The 21810-nt window shown below is 51.8% G+C and overlaps 1 protein-coding gene across 1 annotated transcript in view; it reads right to left on the bottom strand.

The window, feature by feature from the left end:
• PLXNA2 (plexin A2) overlaps positions 1 to 21810 on the bottom strand; it is a 201046-nt gene that overhangs the window by 19917 nt on the left and 159319 nt on the right. The window contains exons 13-17 of the mRNA XM_017658745.3: positions 13020 to 13171; positions 6829 to 6946; positions 4794 to 4930; positions 3791 to 3958; positions 3562 to 3655 (exon numbers count right to left, since the gene is read on the bottom strand). Of these exons, the coding sequence (XP_017514234.1) occupies positions 3562 to 3655; positions 3791 to 3958; positions 4794 to 4930; positions 6829 to 6946; positions 13020 to 13171 (669 nt within the window). The remainder of the gene's footprint in view (positions 1 to 3561; positions 3656 to 3790; positions 3959 to 4793; positions 4931 to 6828; positions 6947 to 13019; positions 13172 to 21810) is intronic.

The raw sequence follows: 21810 nt of genomic DNA, 5'->3' as shown, positions 1-21810 counted from the left end.
GGTTTACATAGATTAAGAAGAGGGAGGGGTAGGGGAACAAGTTCCAAGCAGAGGGACCTGCAGCCAAGGCTGGGGGATTGAGGGAGCGTGGAATGTGGGAGGAAACAGCAGGACACAGGCAGTGGAGGGTGTGTGTGTGTGTTTTGGGGAGCAGGAAGTAGTGCTAGGTGAGCACTTTGCCAGGACACAGTAGGTGTTCAGTTACTGTTTACTGAATACACTGATGGATAAAAAGAGTCCTTTCACACCCTAAGTGTTGTGTTCAGGGTCTTTTCTTCCCATAGACAAGAGGCCCCTAGCCATGCACCAGGGGCATGGGGGGTAATCTTGGTATTGACAAGCTCATAACGCCCTCTCTTTTTTTGTGGACCCAGGTCTCCCAGCTAAAATCCTGGCTGAGCATGAGTTGCACCACCTTCTTCTCTGGTGCTTTACCTCTGGGGCTGCCCAGGGCAGCAGGCAGGTGAAAGAGAGTGTCACTGGAGCCATGAATGGTCTGGGGAGAGAACCTGGACTCCGACCTCCTCTGCTCTTGGCCTGTACTCAGCATGGCTTGGTTTTGGCTTTGGGGGCCCTGGTGTCCCAGAAACAGCTAGGCATCTGTGAGAACTCGGCCTCAAGTGCGGCCGTCTTGGCTCTGAACTGCATGCTGTGTGTCTGGCCAACGTACACATACACGGGCCTCATGTTCAGAAAACAAGGCCATGTGTGAAATTGCAAAAAAGGCCGACACTTGCACAGAGATCAGTCAGAACTCCAAGTCCAACTATCCTCTTTCCAGAGGGAGTTTCCGAGTTGAAACAGAACAGCCCACAGGGGGCTGCAGGCCGTCCTGGAGGTCAGTACCTGCTCCTGCCCTTTGCAGCTCCCGCGTCAGCCGCCCCTTATGAACCTGCCCCTTTCATGTTCCAGCAGGGAATGCGCTGGCCTGAGGAACCTGAGGGGTGCAGTCAGACGGGCAGAGCAGAGCCACGGGGTTAAAGTCTGGGTTCTGCAGGGCAGACACTGGCGGAGCATGCCTGTGTCCCCCCACTCCCACTCCCTTCCCTGCTCATTCCAGTTCCTGGGACTAGACTCCTCTGTGAATAAGCAAATCACCCCAAACAAGCGGCCTCTGTTTGCCTCCCGCCCTGTGCTGCATCGGCACTTTATTTGCCAAACATTCCTGTGGGTTTCATATCCCTTGCTGCGGCCCTTCTCACTTCTCACTGGGGCTGCCTCAAAACCCCAAAGCAAGGGGTAGCCCCAGGGGGCTGCGGAGGATGTGGGGCCCAAGCTGGGCTGCAGAGGCAAAGTGGGGGAGAGGCCACCGTTCACCAGCCTCCCAAGGGGGGCCAGGCTTGGCGAAAACCGCACGCCCTGGCCTTCCCTCCAGGGCTGCCAGTGTGTCCTGGGGAGGGAGCGGGCACTTAGGGCCTGAGCCTTCTCCCAGGGATGCCAGGTGAGGGGAGGGCCTCCCCAGACCCATTCTGTTTGAATGCCTCCCTGGAGATGAAAGCTGCAGCCTTTGGAGGTTACCTTTGTCAGTCACCTACTCCGCCCCAGCGTTCCCTCTGCACTATACGAACTGTGTCTTTTGCTTTCTGTATTTCTGATACTTTGATGTCTGGGGCCTTTTGGACCCAGAGGAACTGCCCTCCCAGGGCTGGTGATGCCTAGAGGTAGCAAACGTGTCTCCAGCCGGCTAGAGCCTGCTTTTCCAATGCAGAGGGACCAATCCAGAGCCCAACCCCGGACCACCTCCTTTCACACTCTGGGCAACTCTCCATCTTTCCTAATCGGCCCAGGGCCAGGGACCCCACAACTAGGGACAGCCCCTATGCCCCAGGGCCTGGTACAATGGTTCACACTGGCCAGTCCTAAACTCCTTACCTTGCCTTGCTTATTCCTTCCTGCAGGAGCCGTAATGAAGGCTCTTGCTGGCTTCCCTTTCCTCCCCCTGCTTTCTAACCCACGCTGGTGCTTTCCACGTGGCCCCCTGTGGCATGGCATGACCCTTCTCTTTGTATCTGTGAGTATAACAAACTGTCTTCCCAATGGCAATCGTCTCCTGGTCTGTTGACCTCCCCATACCTGAATAATAATAAAACCTAAATTTTAAAACAGGTACCTAATTTGTTTGAGGGGTTTTACCCTTCCTGAGGCTGAGCTCACCCTTCCTATTCCCATCCTTCAACCTCTTCCCTTCCACTTAGGCCCTGGCGTTTGACAGACGGGAGTGGTCTGTGAGCTGCTGGGAACACTTAGCCTCAGCCTGGAAGTGGGGTGGGGGACTAGGCCCTCTGACCCACAGATCAAACTCTGCTCTTGGGATTTGGGGAGGCCTGTGTTCTCCTAGCCCGAAGAGCTATGAGCACAGTGGGTACTGAGGGTGTGATACAGGTGTGCCCACACTGCTGGCATGATGGAATGGCAGGCCCACCAGCATCTCACGCGGTCTAATTGGGAGGCATCCAGATGTTTGGGATCTAGCTTGACCCTGCCACCAGCAACCTTCCTGACTGGGGGCAACCATTGCTCCTCCGTGGCCTCAGATTCCTCAGCTATACAGTGAGGGTTTGGGCCAGATGGTTCCCTGAGACCTTTCCAGATCTCACCTTCTAGCACCTTGTCATTTGTGTATTTCTGTTTTCTAAGGAAGCCTCAAGCCTGCTGGGAATGTGCCAGGAATAAGAGGATAGACTCACCATCATCTTTCCCATGCACATCTCAGCCTAGTCAGTCCCCTGAAGGTCAGAGCAGTCACAGCAGTAATCATATGAACAATAATGACCATAATAGCATCTCCTGGCCCATAATTACGAATGCAATAATGTTTCAGAAAATATTGGCTGAGAAGAATGAGATGGAGCCACTAGAACAAACCAGAAAATTTCTAACGATGAATCAGACATTCTGCTCTTATACAAAGAACTTCTTTAAAACTCACAGAAAGCCATAGTGAAAAAAAATTAAATCACATGGCTCTTCACAGAGGAGTGAAGTAATACGTTTGGCCTGATCAGCTTAGCATCCAGGATGGAATTAGCCACATGCAGTGACTAAGTTTACCAAGTGCCAACCTAGTGCCAGTCAATGGCATGTTACAAATCTATGAGTCGAGTCTTATCATTGCCATTTATAGCTGGGCAATAGAGGTTCAGAGAGGTTAAACGACTTGATCATGATGCTGCAGCTAACAGATGGCAGTGTCCTGCTTCCAGTTCAGAAATGTCTGAAGGTAGAGCTGGAATGTTTTCCCCTCCTTCACACTGCTTTTTATCCGACCTTCAGGTGAACATGGCATAAAACAGGAGACCTTTTGTGCTGTACCTTAAGCTCAGAAGCCAATACATTTATATATTCATTATTTCGCTTTCTGATAAGAAATGATTATACTTAATTGTAAAAGTCACTGTAAAGCTCAGGTGTTTGGGGCTATGATTCCAGGCTCGGAGTCTAGAGCTGTATTTCCTTTCTGGTAGCAGAATGCTCCGGTGCCTAAGACAGGCCTCATCACATCACAAAACACACAAACCCGGCTGTGTTTACGGAGGCCCAGGCGGACCAGAGGTTACTCACATTGACAGATTCTTTGCCATTGAACTTGACTCGGATCCTTGGTTCCTGAATGACATCCAGGTTGAAGCCTGTGATGGTGAGGGGTGTGTGGCCACTGGGAATAAGGAGACGCTGGGTTAGGTAAAACCGTCTCCAACTCCTACCGCCTCATCCCCTGGGATCCTCTCCCTTGGGCTGCAGGGATTATGCCAGGTGGCATCTGGGGACATTGCTACCACCTCTGCGTCACCTGGCAATGCTCCATTCAGGCTCAACGCGCTGCACCCGGGGGTCATCTATGTACTCGAACTCTAGGTTGTTATCCACTCGGGCTCGGTCGACACTCACGGAAACGGGCACTGGGCCCAGTCCATTGGACGATGGCGGTGACACACACACGATCTCATTCATTGACCGCCTGACGGGGCGATAGCAGGAGAGATGTGAGGAAAGGCATGGGCCACCGGGGTGACCTCTGCCTTGAAAAGGGGTTCTCCTCAGTGTGGCCTGGGGCATGGCCCTTTTGTACTCTCTGCTCTGGACATATCCCTTATCAGTGCACATCAGCGCCTCTTTTTACCTAGACATGGCTCCGGTTGGACTTTGCAGTGGAGAAGGTGGGGATTAGACAATGGGGGCAGGCTCCACCAGTTGTAGGGGAACTCCTCTTTTCTGGATTTTTCTAGAACATGACCTTTTAGCCTGTGCTAGAGTCTGGTCCGTCATTCATTGAACATCTACTATGCAGAGAATTAGACATAGTCCTTTGCCTTTAGGGAGTTTATGGTCCATGGAGGAGATTATCAGATAATACCAGGAGAATTGGTTCCTCATCCATGGATTCTCTACATCCCCAAGGCTTCATTAGAGTCTCTGGTGAACAGTAGGTGTTCAATGCACACGAGATGCCCTGAGGATGAGTCTGTGTGCTTGCTGAGGACTGAGGCCATGCATCTCCATGTTTCTCGACTCACCATGGTGGGGACCTAATGAATGCTTGTCCCGTTTGTGTGGGAGCCCCCGGGAGCCTTCCTCATCAGTGGCTCTCATGGCCCTTACTTCTAATTATTTTTAGAAGTATCTAGCTCCTACGATTCATGGGATATAGACTGACGAATGGTACATATTTCTCCCAGGGACAGGAATGGCGCTTAGGCTCAGGACGTTCACACGTACCACGTGTGAACACGAATAGGAACACGTGTGCACACACCTACAGGTAGTTCCCTCGTGCCCCTTCGAGCCTGTCTCACCCATAGAACTCGCAGGTCTGGTTGCCCAGAAGCACGGCCACACTGCTGCCAGCCCCAAGGTAGTGGCCCGTGACGGTCACCATGGTGCCTCCTGACTCGGGCCCTCGGATGGGGCTGAGCGACAGCACAGAAGGGTTCTTCAGGGGGGAAGAAGAGAAAGGATCACAGCTCAGGTTTTACCCAAAGTGACAAACCCAGATACACATCAGGGCAGGAGCAGGGGTGGTGTCCCTGCTCAGAGGGGAGATGCCTTTCCTGCCGTTTCTAGTCCCAAACGCTCTCTCGGCCTAGCTTGGAACAGAGACCCTTCCAAAGAAGAGGCTCCGGGCATGTCTGGAGAAGGCAGAAGGGCCACCTTTTGGAATTAATTAACTCCCTAGGGAGCCTCATGTCATGACCCTGATGGGAAAGGAGAGGTAACACTATCAGTTACTTTACAAATTGAGAACAATTTGAAGATGCTTCTCTATCTAAAGAGTGTACTGAATTTTTTGGGCATAAAATCAATAGGGCTAGATAAAGCATCCCTGTCTGGATTGGGTCACCAAAAGGCTAAAGTTCCCCATTGGTGACCCATGTGAATGTCCTGCTGCTCCCTCCCAACCCCCACAAGCTTGGGAAGGGCATGGAGGGTGCCTGGGGCACAGAGCTTTCAACAAATGTTAGATATGGCTTCCCTAACCTGTATCAGGAGGATGGCCCATTAGTGGCCAGGACTTGCTAGTAAACTTGTTAAACTGTAAGATTAAGCTGGAAGCTTAAAAGAAATGTCATCTGGCATAAAATGCATCAGGTGGCTGACCCAAATCAGAAATGAATTGCTTCTGGCTAGAGGGCAGTGGAGTGGAGTGGAAAGTGCATTTAACTGAGCAACTACACAGGCATGAATTCTAGTTTGCATTAGCCGCTCACTAGCAGTGGCCCCTGAAACAAGTTTTGGAGCTTTCATTTGCTCCTTTGCCAAGGGAGGAGGGTGGGCTAAATGACCTCAAAAGGCATTCCCAGCTCTGACATTATACACTTCTCTACTTAGTCTTTCTGTGTTTGCTTCTCACACAAGACCGTGTGTGTCCTGTGGAGAAGGACAGACTGGCTGCCGGGTAGGCCATGGTATTCCCCAATCCTAGAAAGAAGACTAGTGCAGTGAACAGTCAGGAAGCCGAGATAAAGAGGCAGAAACTGGAAAACCTGAAATAAGCAGTAAAATGCTTTCAAAAGAATAGAATTTTGTAGTCTAATGACTTTTCAAAACTCTTAGCAAGGCTGGTTTGACCCCATCTGCTGGTGTTAACACTTTTTAATGAAGAACTCGATGTAGCAATGTAGCTAAGTGTCAGAAAAGGGACTCCAGGGCCCCAGAAGCAAGTTTTCGATTCAGTAGGACAGACACAGTGCCAGCCTCAGAGAAAGGCTTTATGATGCTACCACCTGCTGCCTGAGTGTGAAGAGATATTTTCAGTGTGAGCTGTGCATATGTGAGAGTTATCACACCAACACATGGAGCAACTCAGTCGTGCATCCCTGCCCATGGTCCTGCACGCTAATGCAGGTCCCTGTAGTTTTCATGGGACTGCTCTAACCCACTCACAATATCCTTAGCAGGAAATAATGCACCTGGGGGAATACACCCCTTTTTAATTAGGTCCCTCAGGCAAAGTGTCTCATAGGCTGGATTTAGATCAGGACATCACGTTGGTGTTGGCAGGACAAAGGGCAGGCCCCCCACCCCCACCTTGCATCTGGGACCCACTTTCTAAGAAAGGCCTAGTGCTGCCTTATTTCAAACTCTGACCTGTGGCTCACTGGGACTCCGGAGTCTCCACAGCATTGCTAGTCACACACACAGCCCACCCTGGAAAGATGGGCTCTCAAAGAAGCGAGGCCAGGAGCTCCTTTTCCTGGCCCCCTGCTCTGTCCGTGAGAAGCCTGAAGGCCCCTGGCGTGGCGGGCAGAGTGCAGGGGCTCCCGGGAGAAGCTGGAACAACAGTGCGCCCTTGCTGGGAGCCTGCAGCCCAGCGCTAGACCCAGTACTCACCACAAAGGTGTACTGTTGGTGGGACTTGGTCATGAACTCCGGCTTACACTCGCCGATGCACAGGCGCACGGGCCCAGAGGCGGTTCCCACGAGGGCGTGGCCCATCTCACAGACTATCCTGCAGAGACAGCAAACCTTCCTGTGAGGGCCTTGGCGAGAGCTGGCATCCCTGACCCTGGGTGCTGACCCCGTCACAGTCACAGTGAAGGACTCATCACAGTCTTGCAATACCGCTGGACCAAGACTCAGCTTGCTGGCCCATCCAGCTGTGTGGCCTTGGGTATAATGCTTTTCCTCTCTGGGCTTCTGTCTCTCATCTGTATGGTGAGAAGTTGGATGAGACCATCTTTAAGGCTCTGTGGACCTCCAAAACACTAAGCCACTTAATTCCCTGAATGAGCCTCTAGTCCCCAGGGCCTGGTTTGGTGCCCAGCACTGAGTAGCAGCCCAATACTTGTCTAAAAGAGGTGTAGAGGCAGCCCTTTAGCTGATGTTTTTTTCCTGTGCGACAAGCCAACATTGCAACTCTCCCTAAAAGAGGGAACGAGGGCCTATTTTCCAAGCTGATTCAATTGTGGTTTCTTTCCTACAGTGTGTTTAAAAAAGGGAATAGATAATCTGGCGAGATAGTGAGCACCCAAAACAGGAGCTCCCAGCAAAACGGGAGGGGCGGAGTCCTGGGGCCATAGGCAAAGGGGCGGGGGCTGGATGAGTTCACGAGGACAGCAGCTGACACTGGATTCCCACTTCATCGAGGGCTGAGCGCACTAAGCTGGTGGGTGAGGCAGGGGTCCAGCCCTGGGGTTGGAAGTCATGTGTCACATTAACAGGAGAGCTGGAGGGAAGGGGGGGCAGCATTCTTCTTTCTCATGCAGTGCAGATCAATACCCCTGTGATGACTTCCTGTGCCTGAGATGAGGTACAGCAAGCCTTTGCCAGAGGAGCCATCCACAGAGGGTGGGCGGCTGGAGGATAGCGGAGGCATCTTGGGGGGGTGCCTCTTACCTGGAATTAAAAGGTACGAGGGGGGTGGGAAAGGGCCCCACCAGGCTCAGCAAAAAGGAACCCAGGGACAGAAGGAAGGACTTTCCTTTGCTTCCCACTCCATGTAAGAGTTCAGAGCAAACCCTGGCAGGATTGCTTAGTGGGGGCTCAGAAAACCAAACCCCCTCTCCCCCCACACTAATCTCCATCATTATCCTGGCACGGTGGGTAAGATCCGTGTTAAACGGAGCCATGCTTCTCTCAACAGCTCCAGGATGGAAGGTAACTAAACAGAGATTTCATTTTGTTGTAATAAAACTTGCATTAAACAAATATACCGCACGCTCACGCACGACATGCCGCTGATCTCCATCCCTTCATAACAGTTAATCCCAAATAAGTACTTTAACTCCCGGTGAATATTTACTTAACATGCAATAACTGTCTTAGTACATTTAGCATATTAGATTCCATGAGGAAGTACTGAATGCACATGGAAGGATGTCCTCCTTTTCCTTTTCTATGAATAAATTAATTAATTATGAACCCAAAGACGATAGCAACGATCAATTAGTATTTTACACGTAACTGTCTCCTTAAGCCTCATTAGCAGAGCATTTGAGAAGCTTAACTTAAGGTACTGTGTGTGGTTAAGTCCCTGCTGCTACCTGCTTGGATGAACAACATCTCATCTCGGTTCCTCCATTTCCTGGGCCTTAGCGCCTGCCTGCTTGGGGTCCCTGCCATCCTAGAAACCACGCCCTGGGCTCTCAGGGGCTTCAGATAGAATCAGCTACCTGTTGAGGTTGTGGGGACCAGGAGGGCAAAGAAAGGAGGGAGCAGATGAGCCTCCCTCTCTCCTAATGAGGGCTTCCTTGTCTGTCACTCCCCTCCTTGGACGTCTGTGCTCAAAGGATCCAGGAGAAGAAAGGAGGAAATCATGGCAGGCTTGAAGTCACGGGAAGAAGAGACAGGAGAACACGTGATGGTGGCCATGGGCCTATTTGGTCCTCCTTGGGCCCTGGGGCCTGTCTAGGAGAGGAGAAGGCCCGGAATGGCCTGCTTGGCTGTCCCTAGGGGGAGTTATCAATGGGCTGGGGCCTTTAGCCACATTGTCTTTTCTAGAACATTTTCCTTTTCTAGGTTCACATCCTAAAAGGTAAGCTTTACGTGTCAAGCACCTGGGAGAAGAGGGATCGGTGGGAGATGGGCACTGCCCCAGCGTCCGAGGCTCACCGCCTGCAGTTGGCTCTGAACACTCCACCTGGAGGGTTGGTGTGGAGGAAGGGGCTGGGCCGCAGGGGGAGCCCAGAGCTGGACCATGCGCTCCCCTCAGCACTGCAATGGACTCCTCCCCACCCGCGGAATGAGGTTCCACTTCATCCAGAGGGTGGGGAACGGGGGCAGTGGCCAGCACTGGGCTGTGGAGAAGGGTCCGGGGTGGTAGGTCTCAGAATTGGCTGAGATTTCTCAGGAACCAGGCAGCACTGAGGAAGAACTTTGACCTCTAACTTCCTCCCTTTAAATTCCTGGGACTTTGTGCTCACAGGGAAGGATGGAGAGGCCTCCCTGAGTATATCTGTTGCAGGTATTCATTCTCTGATTTCAGGGATGTGGAGTTAAAGGAAAAAACAGGGGCGGCTGCAGGGAGTGGGAAGGGTTATACTGAGGAATGGGGTTCCGAGCAGATTCTGCACCTCAGTAACAGTAAGAGCTATGGTTTCCTGAGCTGTGGTCACAGCAGGCACTGTGCAACACCAGAGCTGGTGTCACCCCCTGGCACCCTACAGGGTGGGCCTTATTGCTTCCAGTTTACAGACAATGAAACTAAGGCTCAGCGATGCTAAGCGACTCCATCTGTGGCCCCGGTTCTTGTTCAAAGCTCCAAAGGTCCTGATTCAGAGCCCCCACCTGAGTCCTAAGCACATGCCTTTGACCACCCTACCTACTTTCTCTAGATATAATGCAATGCTCTCGACGTGTTTTGGGGGAGGGACAGCGTGGCCGTGGCAGCAATGCTTGGGTGGAGCTTAGATTGTTGCGGGTGAAGGAGGAGATGGAGGCGGGAGGGCACCCTGCTGGACACCTACAGCTCTAAGAGCTAACCACTTGGACTCCCTACCTTCCTGGTTCTAGGTGACTCCAGGTATGGGTGTGTGTATCATGTCCTCCTTTGAGCCTTATATAGGCAAATGGTCTAATTTCTGGGGGCCGCCTGCCTTCCCTGCCTGCTCCCAGTGTCCCTGATGGCTCTAGGGTCCTTTTGTATTATTAGGAGACACTAGTTGGGGAACACCTAAATTTTCTTATAAAATGGGGAGCTGGACTAAATAACTGTCCAGCTTCAAATGTTTGAAGGCTTAACTCTCCTGGTTGATGGGGGGCTTCTGGAGACATATTAGTGCCACCGATAAGCTTTCTACTGGTTGGAGTTGCAGATTCCACGGGCAGATAGTTTAGTGCCTCTGACATCCCAAGGACTATAGGAGCTATTGCAGAGATCACTTATTTCTACCTACCCACTTTCCAGATGAGGCATTTGAGGATCTGGGAGTCAAGTTACTTGCCCGGAGTCACCCGGCTCCTCAATGGCTGAGCTCCTGGCACCCAGCCTGGGGTCTCTGCCCCCATACTGGCATACACGATGCTTTTCTCCCCATGAGTGAGCGCCACATGTGCCCGACACTTAATGTCCAGCCAGCCGCGGCTGACTTCACAGTTGCAGCAAATGAGAGGAGCAGGTCGGAGTTCACCTCATGCAGAGCCCCTGTTCCAGAAGGGGCTGAGCTTCAGCCTTAACCTGCACCCCACTGCCCTGAGTCCCATTGTCCTGTGGCAGAATCATTCCGCCCTCCACAGACCTGTGGGGTGCTGATTGCAGGACTAAGTGAGGCCCTTTAACCAACATTAACCTAATTGCTGAGTGATCGATGGCATGGCACAAGCATATGGTGAGTCATTACTGTGCCTGCTAATCCTGCCTGCACCCGGGACTCTGCACCCGGCCCGATTAGCCAAATTCATCTCTTGCAGACATCTGTACCAATAGTGCCTGCTGCTCACTGCCTGGGATGCAGGCTTTAATGATGTCAACAAACTCAGAAACCTTGCCAGTGGTAATGAGCCTGGCACGGCTGGAAACCAGGGCTGTATCCAACCGAGGTGTGGGTGATAGTGGCAATTTTTTAGGGTGACCACCAGCCTTGGCAGGGACCCCTGGTGACCATTTCCCCAGGATCCTTTCATATCCTCACTTCCGGTTTCTCTGGGTACTTTTGGCCCTGGGTCCCTGGGTGAGTCTGGTGCATCTGATTTCAAAGACAGAACATTTCTTATGCACATGGAGCATGCTAGGTCTCCATTTCCTTATCTTACTGAATTCTCCCCAAAACTGGTGCGGCAGGAATCATGATTTCTCTCAGGCCAATGAAGGCCAGGGAGACTGAATAGTCTGTGAAGGTCTCAGGACTGGTCAGTAGAGGAGCCACGGCTTTGAATGTCAGATCTCATGAGATGTCCACGTCCAGCCACTCAAGAATGTGCACTTTTTAGCTCAAAACCCTTACCCCATGGTACCCCCAAACCCTTTCCTTTGGGGTCCTATGGCATCTCACTGAGTTGGAGATGGCCTGTGTCTAGAGGCTTAAGGCAGGTTCTAGAGGCCAACGTGGCTTGGGGTCAGTGGGACTGAGTGTCTGTTGTAAAGGTTGTTTGACAGGAGGACCCCTGCAGGCTGCACTGACTTCTGCTCAACATTTCCCCCTCTTCTTCCTGCTTGGAAGTTCCGCTATGTCATCTTCCTTTTTCCCTCCCTCATGTCCTTCCTGTAGACCCAGCCAGTCTTTCCTCCAAAATTCACATCTTGCAGGAAGAAGGTTGCCAGGGAAGGGTTGGGTCTGAAGGATCTGAAGGTCTGAAGGGTCAGGTCAGGCCCCTCCACTCCCCTGCTGGGGCAAGGAAGCGACGCCAATCCTCAACATCTGGGAATTCAACCCTGTGACTCTGACCTTGCTCTGGGTCATGGAATCATGGTCCCTGGTCCTGGAAGCCACACATTGACGAATCACGGAATTTTCAAGCCACTCTTACATAGGGGTCTCGTCCCATTGCTCTTATGGGACGGAAAGAGCTGGTCTAGAAGTCAGGAGACTTGAGTTTCAATTCTGCCTTGGCCCCTTAATCCACTGAACTCACTGAGGAAGTCATCTCACTTCTCTAAGGTTGTTCTGCTCCCCTGCTTTGCAAAATGGTGATAACAATATCTACCTCTCATTAGGTAAGAGTCCTGATGGAAAAATAAGGTAATGGATGAGAAAGTGCAAGTGCTGATAAAGTGATGTCACTTTTATGGTTGCTAATGCTATTTTTCAGGTGAAGCCTGGCTCTGGGAGCTCTGGGGGAGGACCTGAGGTGGCAGGAGGGGTGGAGCTAAGGGAGAGAAGCCCCTCCCACCAGCCATGCTCTATCTGCTCCTGGTACACCTTGCAGAGCTGTGATTTCAGTGGACCCAGTTTGACTGGACTGAAGGCGACAAATCATGCAGAATGATCTGGCCGCTCCCCTCCCTTTTTCCTGTGGAGGGGAGCCTCCCTCCATCACCTTCCTGCTCCCAGCTTCGGGCCCACCTCCTGCCCACCAACTCCACAGTAGCCACCATTGCCAAATGAACACCCCAAATTGGAACATATGTCACTCCTGGAGCCTCGTTCGCCTGTCCGCTGCTACATGCCTATTTTCTAATTTCCAGCTGACATTTCCCTTAGCGAAATAAATGAATTTGCTCCGGCGGAGGCCCTGCTCGGATTAAGCTGCTGTCAGAGCCCCATGAGCCAAACAAATTGTTGCCCACAGCCCACTGCGCGGGATGCATTCCAATGGGGACTAGCGGGGAGGGGTCGGGAGAGACCCAGGAGCAGCCGGGCGGGTGGCTGGCAAAGCGGCTCAGTTACCCCAGTGGGCAGGTGAAGACCGAATGAGGGGCAGTGTTACCCTGGGAGCTCTGATGTTGGAGGCGCCAGGGAACCGGGAATGGGACAGAATGGGAGCCTGTGTGCGTGGAGGTGGATAGGAGAGGCCCTGGGAGCTTCTGGGGGCAGGGCCATGGGATGAGAGATGGGAGACGGAGCCTGAAGTTCCAGAGATGGGAGAGGGGCGAGTCCCCACCCTGAGGCTCTGGGAAAGGGAGGGCCGGAGCGGACTGGACTCACTGCTCGGCGATGATGTAATCCCCTGGCAGAGGCGTGCAGGGCACCCCAGCCACCTGCACATGGTGGGCGATCTCAGAGAAGTCCAGACCCAGGTTCACGCCATGGATGGTCACTCGAGTCCCTCCTTCAGGTGGTCCGGACACAGTCAAAATCTGTAGGAGGGAAACAGTATCAGCACACCTGGCGGGCTATAAGACAGGTAGCAGCACCCTGCCCCTGGGGGGCTTAGGGATTGAAGGACACCTGGAATCTGTGAACAGAGTGTGTTTCTCCACTTAATAGCTTATCTAGGATCCCAGCATCATCTTGTTTTACACTACTTCCTCAGTCCTTTATGTGGTTCATTCATTCATTCATTCATTCATTCACTTATCTATTTATTTAAAAAATTATTGGGAAGTACTGGACTCAGGCAGAAAACCATTGTTTGAGACATGTCTCTAGTTCACTAGCTGTCTGACTGTAATCAAGTCACAAAATCTCCCTGAACCTCATTTCTTCTTAATTGAAGCAGGAGATAATCTCTATCAGTCTTTCTCCAGAGCAGCAAACAGAGCATGTTGGGGAGTATTTTGCATGCCAGGAAGTCTTTATAATTGTGACATGCTATTAATGCCACTCCTGCAGGCTAGAATGTGTAGGGTCACGATGATGAATACACAGGAAGTTTACCCTCAAGGAACTTATGGTCAAGGAGGAGACAGACCAGGCCACAAATCACGCTGGTGCAGGGTGCCCGGGGATCAGGTGGACTCGGAGGGAAGGCTGTGGGCAGCCGCAGGAGTCCAGGACTGGAGGGTGGCTGCAAAGGGGGTGGTGAGGCATGACAAAAAGTGTGGTCGGCACTTCTGAAAAATATCTTGGGATGCATGCCAGGACCAAGAAGAAATAACTAGGATTTTCCAAATTTTGCTGGCTTCTCGTTAGCAAGGTTCATTAATTTATTCATTTCTTGATTCGGCCACCAAAGGCTGACTGGGTCATTTTGCTTGGACCCAACAGGAAATGGAGCTGCAGAATCAGGCTCTCCCAAGGGGTGAATGTTGATCTGGAACAGATGGGGCCTTTGGAGAAGTGCAGCTCTTTGGCATCTAACAGATTCCAGTGAATCGAATCATACTTTGTGGTCTGTAGTTATCCAAAGGAGGATGAAATTAGAAGTGAACTCGATGCTAAGCGGTAGAGGGACACAGAATTTCAGAACTGGAAGGGGGCTCAGAGTATCTTATTCTGTGATTCTTGTCCAGCCTATACACACAGGTGTAAAAAAGTCAAAGGCCCTTTTCACTACACCATGAAAGAGGCAGTAAGACGGGGAGGGAGGGAGGGAGGGAAAGGTGGGCTCATCAAGGCTGAATCTATCAGCCCCCAGTGGGGTATTTGGGCAGCCCTGCAGCCCTTCTGTCTTGTAGCCCTTCTGGGGAGCCTCCCTTTAGCTCTGTCCATGCTGGTGGGATGGCCAGCGGGGTCACTGTGCCCCAGGGCAGAGATGATAGTTGAGTACAGCTGACAGGGCTGTGCAAGGCTCTGGAGACATGTCCCCCCAGAGGGGCACGGCTCCCCTCCTCTGATGTGGGCACTGTGAGTTCCATCACCAGCGTGGCAATGAGTTCCCAGTGGTGGTGGGCAGAGAAGGGGTGAGGACCGGGGACAGGCTTCCTCTCCCACTGCCCAGCCGATTCCTAGGCTCTCCGTAGCTTCGCTACATGGTGAGGACTCGAGCTGGGACCTCCCGACCTCTCGGCCTCTTCACCAGGTCTTACATGGTGCGGCCTCCTTTCCTCACCAGCTGGGGCCGTGACCCGTTCTCAGCCAGGGGCTCATCTCACCCAAGTCACCTTGTCTGGTGGCTTTGACTCCCTTTTCTGAGAATAAAATATCCCACCTTAAGAATAAAAATAAACAAAATACATGAAATGAATCAAGGGAGGGAGAGTGAAGGGGGCCCAGAGGCATCTCTGTGTGTTTGGCGCGAGCGTTGTGGGGAAGGCAGGGCCCTTTGCTGAGAAGCAATCTGGCCCGAGGAGCCCGGAGCCCCAAGCTCCTCTGTCCCGGGGGCTTCTATAAACATCCAGTTCTAGATCTTGGCTGCTCCTCTCCCTGAGCGTCGGCTCCCGTGGAATCCCGGCCTCCTGGGCTCTGTGAGATGGTCCCTGGCTAATGAGGAACAGAGAGGGCTGCTCCCGGCCCCGGCAGGTGGCGTTGCCAGGATATTTGCTTTGCGCAAATCTGAAGACCACCTCTCCCTTCATCTGCTTGGAGTGGGCCCCGTTGGCACCCCCTCCTCCCCCAGCCACCTGGACGGCAGGAACCCACCTACCAGAAGGGACTGACAAAACCAGCCGTGGGTTTGCTCTCCTTTCCCCACTTTTATTTTTAAAAATACATTCTTTGGCTCGCTGCACTTAATTACAGCCTTTCAGCAAATCTGTGAAATGAAATCTTTCTGGAAAGCCTAAAAATATTTCTGTATTGCAGGTAGCATGGGGGTACTGTATTGTGGATATTCAGTGGCACTGCCAGTCCCCCCAGGCAGCTGCCTCCTGCTGGTAAGTCACTGTAGTGTCCCCTTCTGACATCCAAGGGTTAGGGTCAGAGATGTGGTCGTGGGCCCTGGAGGTGAGGGGGTGTAGGATCCATTTGTTAGCACAGAGCTGCTCAGAAATATAAGCCAGCTTGTAATATTTAGGGAAGGAAGATTAAAAAAAAAAAAAGAATATTAGCAAGTTTTATAATCTTGGCATGAAGACACATGCCAAAGACAGAGGTAGTTTGGGGTGTGGAGACACCAGTTTGATTCCTTTTAACCCAGGTAACAGCTGCTGGAATGCAAACCTGGAGAATCAGAGTCCTCACAGGTTTGCGGAAAGTGCACAGAGTGCTGGGTCCATGTGGGTCTCCTTTGCCACAAAGCACACGCTCTGTGTTTTACTATCAGCAACCTGGGCTGGTGGCAAAGGAGTTTACGGGTCAAGATACTAAGGAGCCACCGTGCCCTGGAGCTTACAAGAGACAGAGCTTGTATCTTCTCCCCTTAAAACAAAACCGATGCGTGGAAGTCTGGATTTCCAAAATGTAGATGAGGTGGGGAGCATTTGATTTGCAAGAGGGTCCCCAAGGCCTCCGTCATTGATGACGTCCATATCTGTATTGTTGGCTCAGACCTCTCTCTCGAGCTCCATGGCCATATATCCAACTGCTACTGGACATTCTATTTCTGCAAGTATGTCCCTCAGGCATCTCAAATTTCATCATGCCTAAAAATAAACTCTTAATTTTTCGTCCTTCCACCCCCAACCTGATTATCCTCTCAGATTCTCTTTCAAGGTTAATGGAATCACTGTGCGCCCAGCCAGGAATCTTGCAAGCATCTTCCACTGTTTCCTTTCCCTCACTTACCACGTGTTAAGAAATATGGTCACTGTGCACCACCAGTTCTTGTCTGCATGTGTTTTTGAATCTGTGCCCTGCTCTGGGCTCCAGGGCGATAAGCAGGTGCTCTGTCTCCTCTCACACATAGTAACCGCATGGGCCTCCACGTTGCCCTCTTAGATCTGACTTCCTCATGCTGCCAGAATGATCCTTATGAACACATACTTGAATACATATCCTCGCCTGGCACTTGTTCCTCAGGTTCTGATCTTTGTTCTTTAGCCACATCTGCAACCCTATCCCATTGCCTTATGGTCTGCCTGCTGTCAGAGACTCCTGAATACACTACGCACTGTAAAAATCTCTGTGCCTTTGCACATGTGTTCTCCAGCTTAAAAATCAGAGGGAGTTGAGGCGTAGGTCTGGGCTCAGAGTGCACAGGGACAGAGAACGCTCTCCTGCAGGACATGTCCCCTGCCACCTGAGGGCTTACAGGTGACTGAGTATGCGTATAAGGTCCTTGGTGTCTGTGTGGTGGCCAGGGTGGGAACAACCAGGCCTCCTGGTTTCCTCGTTTCTCCCCCGGTCCAAGTACTGGGGAGACACTGTGGAGGGGAGGCTTGATGAGAAAGGAATTGCTCTCCAGAGAGGGAGGTCACAGGATCTCTCAGATACCGCTTCACACCAGGCAGCTGCGGGGGCCCAAGCCCACCCTGGAGACTGTCCCCAAAGCTCTCTCTGAAAGGCAGGGCACCTGCTGTGGCATCCACAAAGCTTGGTTCTCTTGGGAGCCAGGTCTGGCCTTTTCACGCAGGTCCACAAAGTGGCAAGTTAGTGGAGCCGCTGCCACTCCTTGCAGAGCTCCAGGGAAGGCCTTCCAGATCTGGAAGGAGTTAGGGGGCTTCTGGGGAAGGGAGAGCTCACATCTCACAGGGGTGAGTCAGGGAGGAAGGTGGAGTTATATAGCTTCCCCCTCATCCACCGTTAGTGGGGAAACCGAGATATATCTGGGTGCTTGCTAGATCCACCTGTCTCGGCTTCCCGATTCAGATGGCCCTTGGGTTCCTGGCTTATTCTGGGGTGGGAAAGGAAACCTCCCGATGCTCAGGGAGTGTCTGCAGCAGCAAGAGCGACCTCTGCAGAGAGACAGGCTTGAATATGAATTCCAGCTCTGATACTTTCAGATGATGTGATCTTCGGTCTCAATGTCCTTCTCAGAAAACAGGTACTAATGCTTGCCTCATGGGCTACTATGAAGGGTAAGTAAGAGGTTTGGCAAGTCCCGAGAGCAGCTTCAGAGAGCAGGTCTTGGTAACTGGCCATTTCCTTCCTTTTGTTCCGCCTGCACCTATGCCTTCCCAGATCACGAAAGCATGGGATGCTGGTGTTGGTAGGGAGTTCAGAGACGATGGAAAGCCTCCCATTTATGTGGAAGGAGGACACATGAACCAGGGAATTCATGACCGAGATGCTGCGGCTGCAGGGGTGGAGAGATGGGAGAGACTGGGCTGACTGGGGGGAGCCTGCGAGGTGGCCAGCAGCCTGGGCATGGGCAGGGGGTGGCCATGCTGCTGAGGGCAGAGCCTTGGCTTTGGCGGATTCTGGGCCCTGCCCAGAAGCATATTCTGAACCAGACATCACCCTTTCACCCAGAATCAATCTGGGAGGACACTGGCCCTGCTTAAATGGTCTTCATTCTTTCCTCCCTCCCTGGCTATTAGCCATTCTGGGGCAGGCGCAGCATTTCACCATGAACTCAATGAATTCTTTCAATAAAGTAATTCTGAATGAGACACCCACACAAACAAATGATTTGATAGTTTGGGATGTGTGTGAGTATGTGTGAGTGTGTGGGACTGTGTGTGAGTGTGCATGTGGGTAGTAGGGAGAGGGGGGAGCTGAAAATCTGTGAAATCAGCTGGGAAAATCTTTAGATATTGACGAGCTTCAGCCCCATGCTTTTTAACACTATCATACCATGGACCAGAAAGCTATCTAAATTCTCCTCTGTGGCCCTTGAAAGTGACAGCCAGAAGCACAGGATGAGGGACAGAGAAGCCCAAAAGAGTGGCTGTTGCTAAGAGGGGGTGAAGGGGCTTCCTGAGGGTCTCCCCTATGTTCTGTGTGCTCCTCCCCTGCCCAGAGCATCGGCTCAGCTCTCTTATGTACTATACCTGCTCCCCAAGAGAGCTAAGGGTCCTCTGGCTGTAGGATCTAAAGCTAATGTCCGTTTGACATGCTGTTTCTGCCGTCAAGCCTGTCTGCTGACAAATGCCTGTCCCTCTGGCAAGGCTGTGCTATAAGACACTGCCTAGGTGAGGATTTCTCTGCCCCCTTGGGCTGACTGACTAGCACCTTTCCTACATCCCACTGCCCTTTCTGCACACCCCCCGAGGGCAACGGTCACACTGGGCTGCAGCTACTTCTTTCCTGCATAAGACAATAATTATCAAGGGACTGGGACCATCTTGATTTTGCTTAGCAGGCTAACACTTAGCTCACTGCCTGGAACACAGAGCAGCCATCAATAACTATCCCCCATTCTCTGTGACTGGAAAATGTTGGTCTCAACCAGACTCTAGAACAAAGTGTTCTCTTAAGAGGGCTGGAAGAACGGAGGTGGCTTCGTACTGCATGGGGGCGATGTAGCATTTTAAGGTCAGAATCATCTTTCTTCCTGCAACTTCTCTTACTTTAATTCAAGCCAATTTCTGGTGTGATTCCTCATTGGACAGAGGATTGAACAGCCAACTCCTCAAACATCTTTCAGATAGAGGACAGCAATTAAGTCACCCCTGGCCCGTGCTTCTCCAATTCTGTTAGCCTCTTGTCAGAAGATCTTGTTTTCTAACCCCTTTGATAATTTCGGAGGCTTTTCGTAGGCCCCTTGGATTTCCAGACATCCTCTGAGAGTGTAGTGACCCAAAGTAGGCTTCAGCAATGGACCGCCTGACGTGCAGTAAGGAGACACAGTGCAGATGACTTCCCTTTACCGGTCACATCCGGGATCAACCAAGCTGGCCCAGGGTAAATCGGAGAGGGAGATGGAAACCCATGCTGTCTTTCCTATGCTCTGTTTTCCTTCCCTGGGGTTCCTTTCCCCAGTTAGGCACCTCCTACCCTGCTGTTCTCTCCTCTCTACAGAAGCCTTTATTTGCATCTTAATGGGACCTTAAGGTGTGTTATTAAGTCGCCTTTAGAGCATTGGTTTTTTAACTGGCTGTAGAATAAAAAGTTTGTCTCTTTGCAGGATTCACAAAGAAAGTGTGGGAAATGTGTTAGGGCAGAGAGCTCTGCTCCATAGCTCCGAATCCTGCCCCAGAAGCAGACACTGCCCGAGCCTGTGTATACAGGTGGCTAGGTCAAGTCCTGGCCAAGTCTTATCTGCTCACCTTAGGGCAGGATGAGTAGGCCAGTAAGGTATGGGATGAGGCTGGCATGTGCTGGTGGTAGGGGACTAACTAGGAGACTCCTGTCTCTTTTTGGGTGCTCTCAATGCCATCAGAAGCCTCAGGTTTGGGGATCCACCTCCCCACCTACTCACATCCCCACCACCAGCAGCTCAGTCCCACGGAGCCCGGTGGAGCACCTGAGCACCCTCACCAACCTGTATTCCGGCCATACTGTGTCATGTTTGTTTTCTACTGTGGGTGCCATGACCTGGAAAACAGCGGCTGTGGTGCCATACTCGCCCTGATTCTTGCAGCCTCTAATTGAATGGTTTGGAGGGAACTGTGCCACCAAGCCGCCCAAGGGTCAAAGCAGATGCAGCCGATTAATTACAGCTGGGGAGCTCTGCAGGCTCCACGGGGAAGCAGGCAGAGGCGCTGAAGGCCCAGGGGCTCGGCAGCCTGTGGAGAGCTGGCACACCATTCCTGGGATTCAGATGGTCTCGGGGGCTGGAGCTGGGGCCCTCTTACAGGGTAGGGGCTTAGGGTCACAGGAAGACCCCTTCTTAGATGGGAGCCTTACAAAGGCCATTCCCATCCTAGGGACCTCTGTTCTTCTCTGCTTACATCTCCTGCCTGATAGACGTGGTGGGAAAGAAGATAGCTCCAGGTTACTGACAATGTGGATAATGATGGCTACCGTCATTCATTTCATCTCATTTATCATTTCATATTCTTTGATCGTTTCATTTATTAAGTACTTCTCATGAGCCAGGAATTGTGCCAAAGGCTTTATATATTTTATCCCACTTAGGGTTCAAAACAAGCTACGAGGGAAGTACTATTACTATTCCTATTTTACAGATGGGAATAGTGTCCCAGAGAGGTCAAGTAACTTGCTGAAGGTTACACAGAGAGTGGCAGACCCTGGCCAGGTCTATCTAACCTCTGCTTTCAGCCTACATGTAACACTGCCTGAGCTGACCCTCCTCCTGCCGCGGGAGGGACCCCTAGATCATCAACCCTGAGAACTCAGGTTCCTGTCTGCCTGTAGGCTCTCTCCACTTGGGACCCCCCTCCCTTGGCTGAGGCTGTGACTTGCTGTTTTCCAGGAAGCAGAGGTTGGCTCTGCTGGTCACCACCATCTCTCTGGACTTCTCAGCATCTGTGCTCCCCCCTCTCTACCCTTGCTCCTGTGAGTGTCCACACTCCCCCCTCAGCCTCACCATCTCTTTGTCATTTTTGGCATCTCTCCCTGGGCATGGCCAGTCTCCCCAAATGATGCTGGCCGGGGGGGACCGCCTGCTTCCTTCCCACTTCTGCAGCAGGCTTTATGGAGAACTCGGTACCAGCACCTTTCCCTCCTCCAGCCCAGTGGACTGAGAGTTCTGCTTGTCTAAGGGAGTCAAGGAAAGAGAAGAAAGATGGCATATGGGTCAAATGGGAGAGCTCCTGAGCTAAGAAGCTGACAGTTAACTCCTAGTCCTAAAACCTATGAGCACTAGGGCTTCAAGAAAATAATCAGACCTTCTAGTGCCTTGGTTCATTCACCTAAAAAATGGAGCTATCTACAAAATGGTAGTAATAGCTTCTACCTCATAAAAGTGGCTGTAAGGTTTAAATAAGGTTTACATACGTAAGGCACTAGGTGTAGTGCAAGACGCCAGGTAAGCATTCAGTCAATGTTAGCTATTGTTTTTCTCATTCCTATTTTATGATTAAGCAATCTGAGCAGAAGCCAGGCTTGCTGAAGGCCAGAGGAAAAGTGGCTTCAGTTTCACAAGTGTCCTAGGCAGGTGGAGCCTCTGGGTGTCATTCTGGTGGGGACGCAGGGTGGGGGCAGGCAGCCTGACTTGTGGAGGGGAAGTGGCTGGAGAGGAGACGGCAGAGCACAGAGCTGGCTGCCTTTCTGATGGGCCTGGGCAGCTCTTGTTATGTCTCCAGCAGACTGTCAACTCCTTAGACTGGGTTCTTAAAGAGATGGGAGAGACTGACATCAGAGCCTCCCACAGCAGCCAAGGGAGGGGGTC

This window comes from Manis javanica, chromosome 11 (genome assembly GCF_040802235.1).
Source record: "Manis javanica isolate MJ-LG chromosome 11, MJ_LKY, whole genome shotgun sequence".
NCBI classification, from domain to species: Eukaryota; Metazoa; Chordata; class Mammalia; order Pholidota; family Manidae; genus Manis; species Manis javanica.
This window is presented reverse-complemented; position numbering and strand designations above follow the sequence as displayed.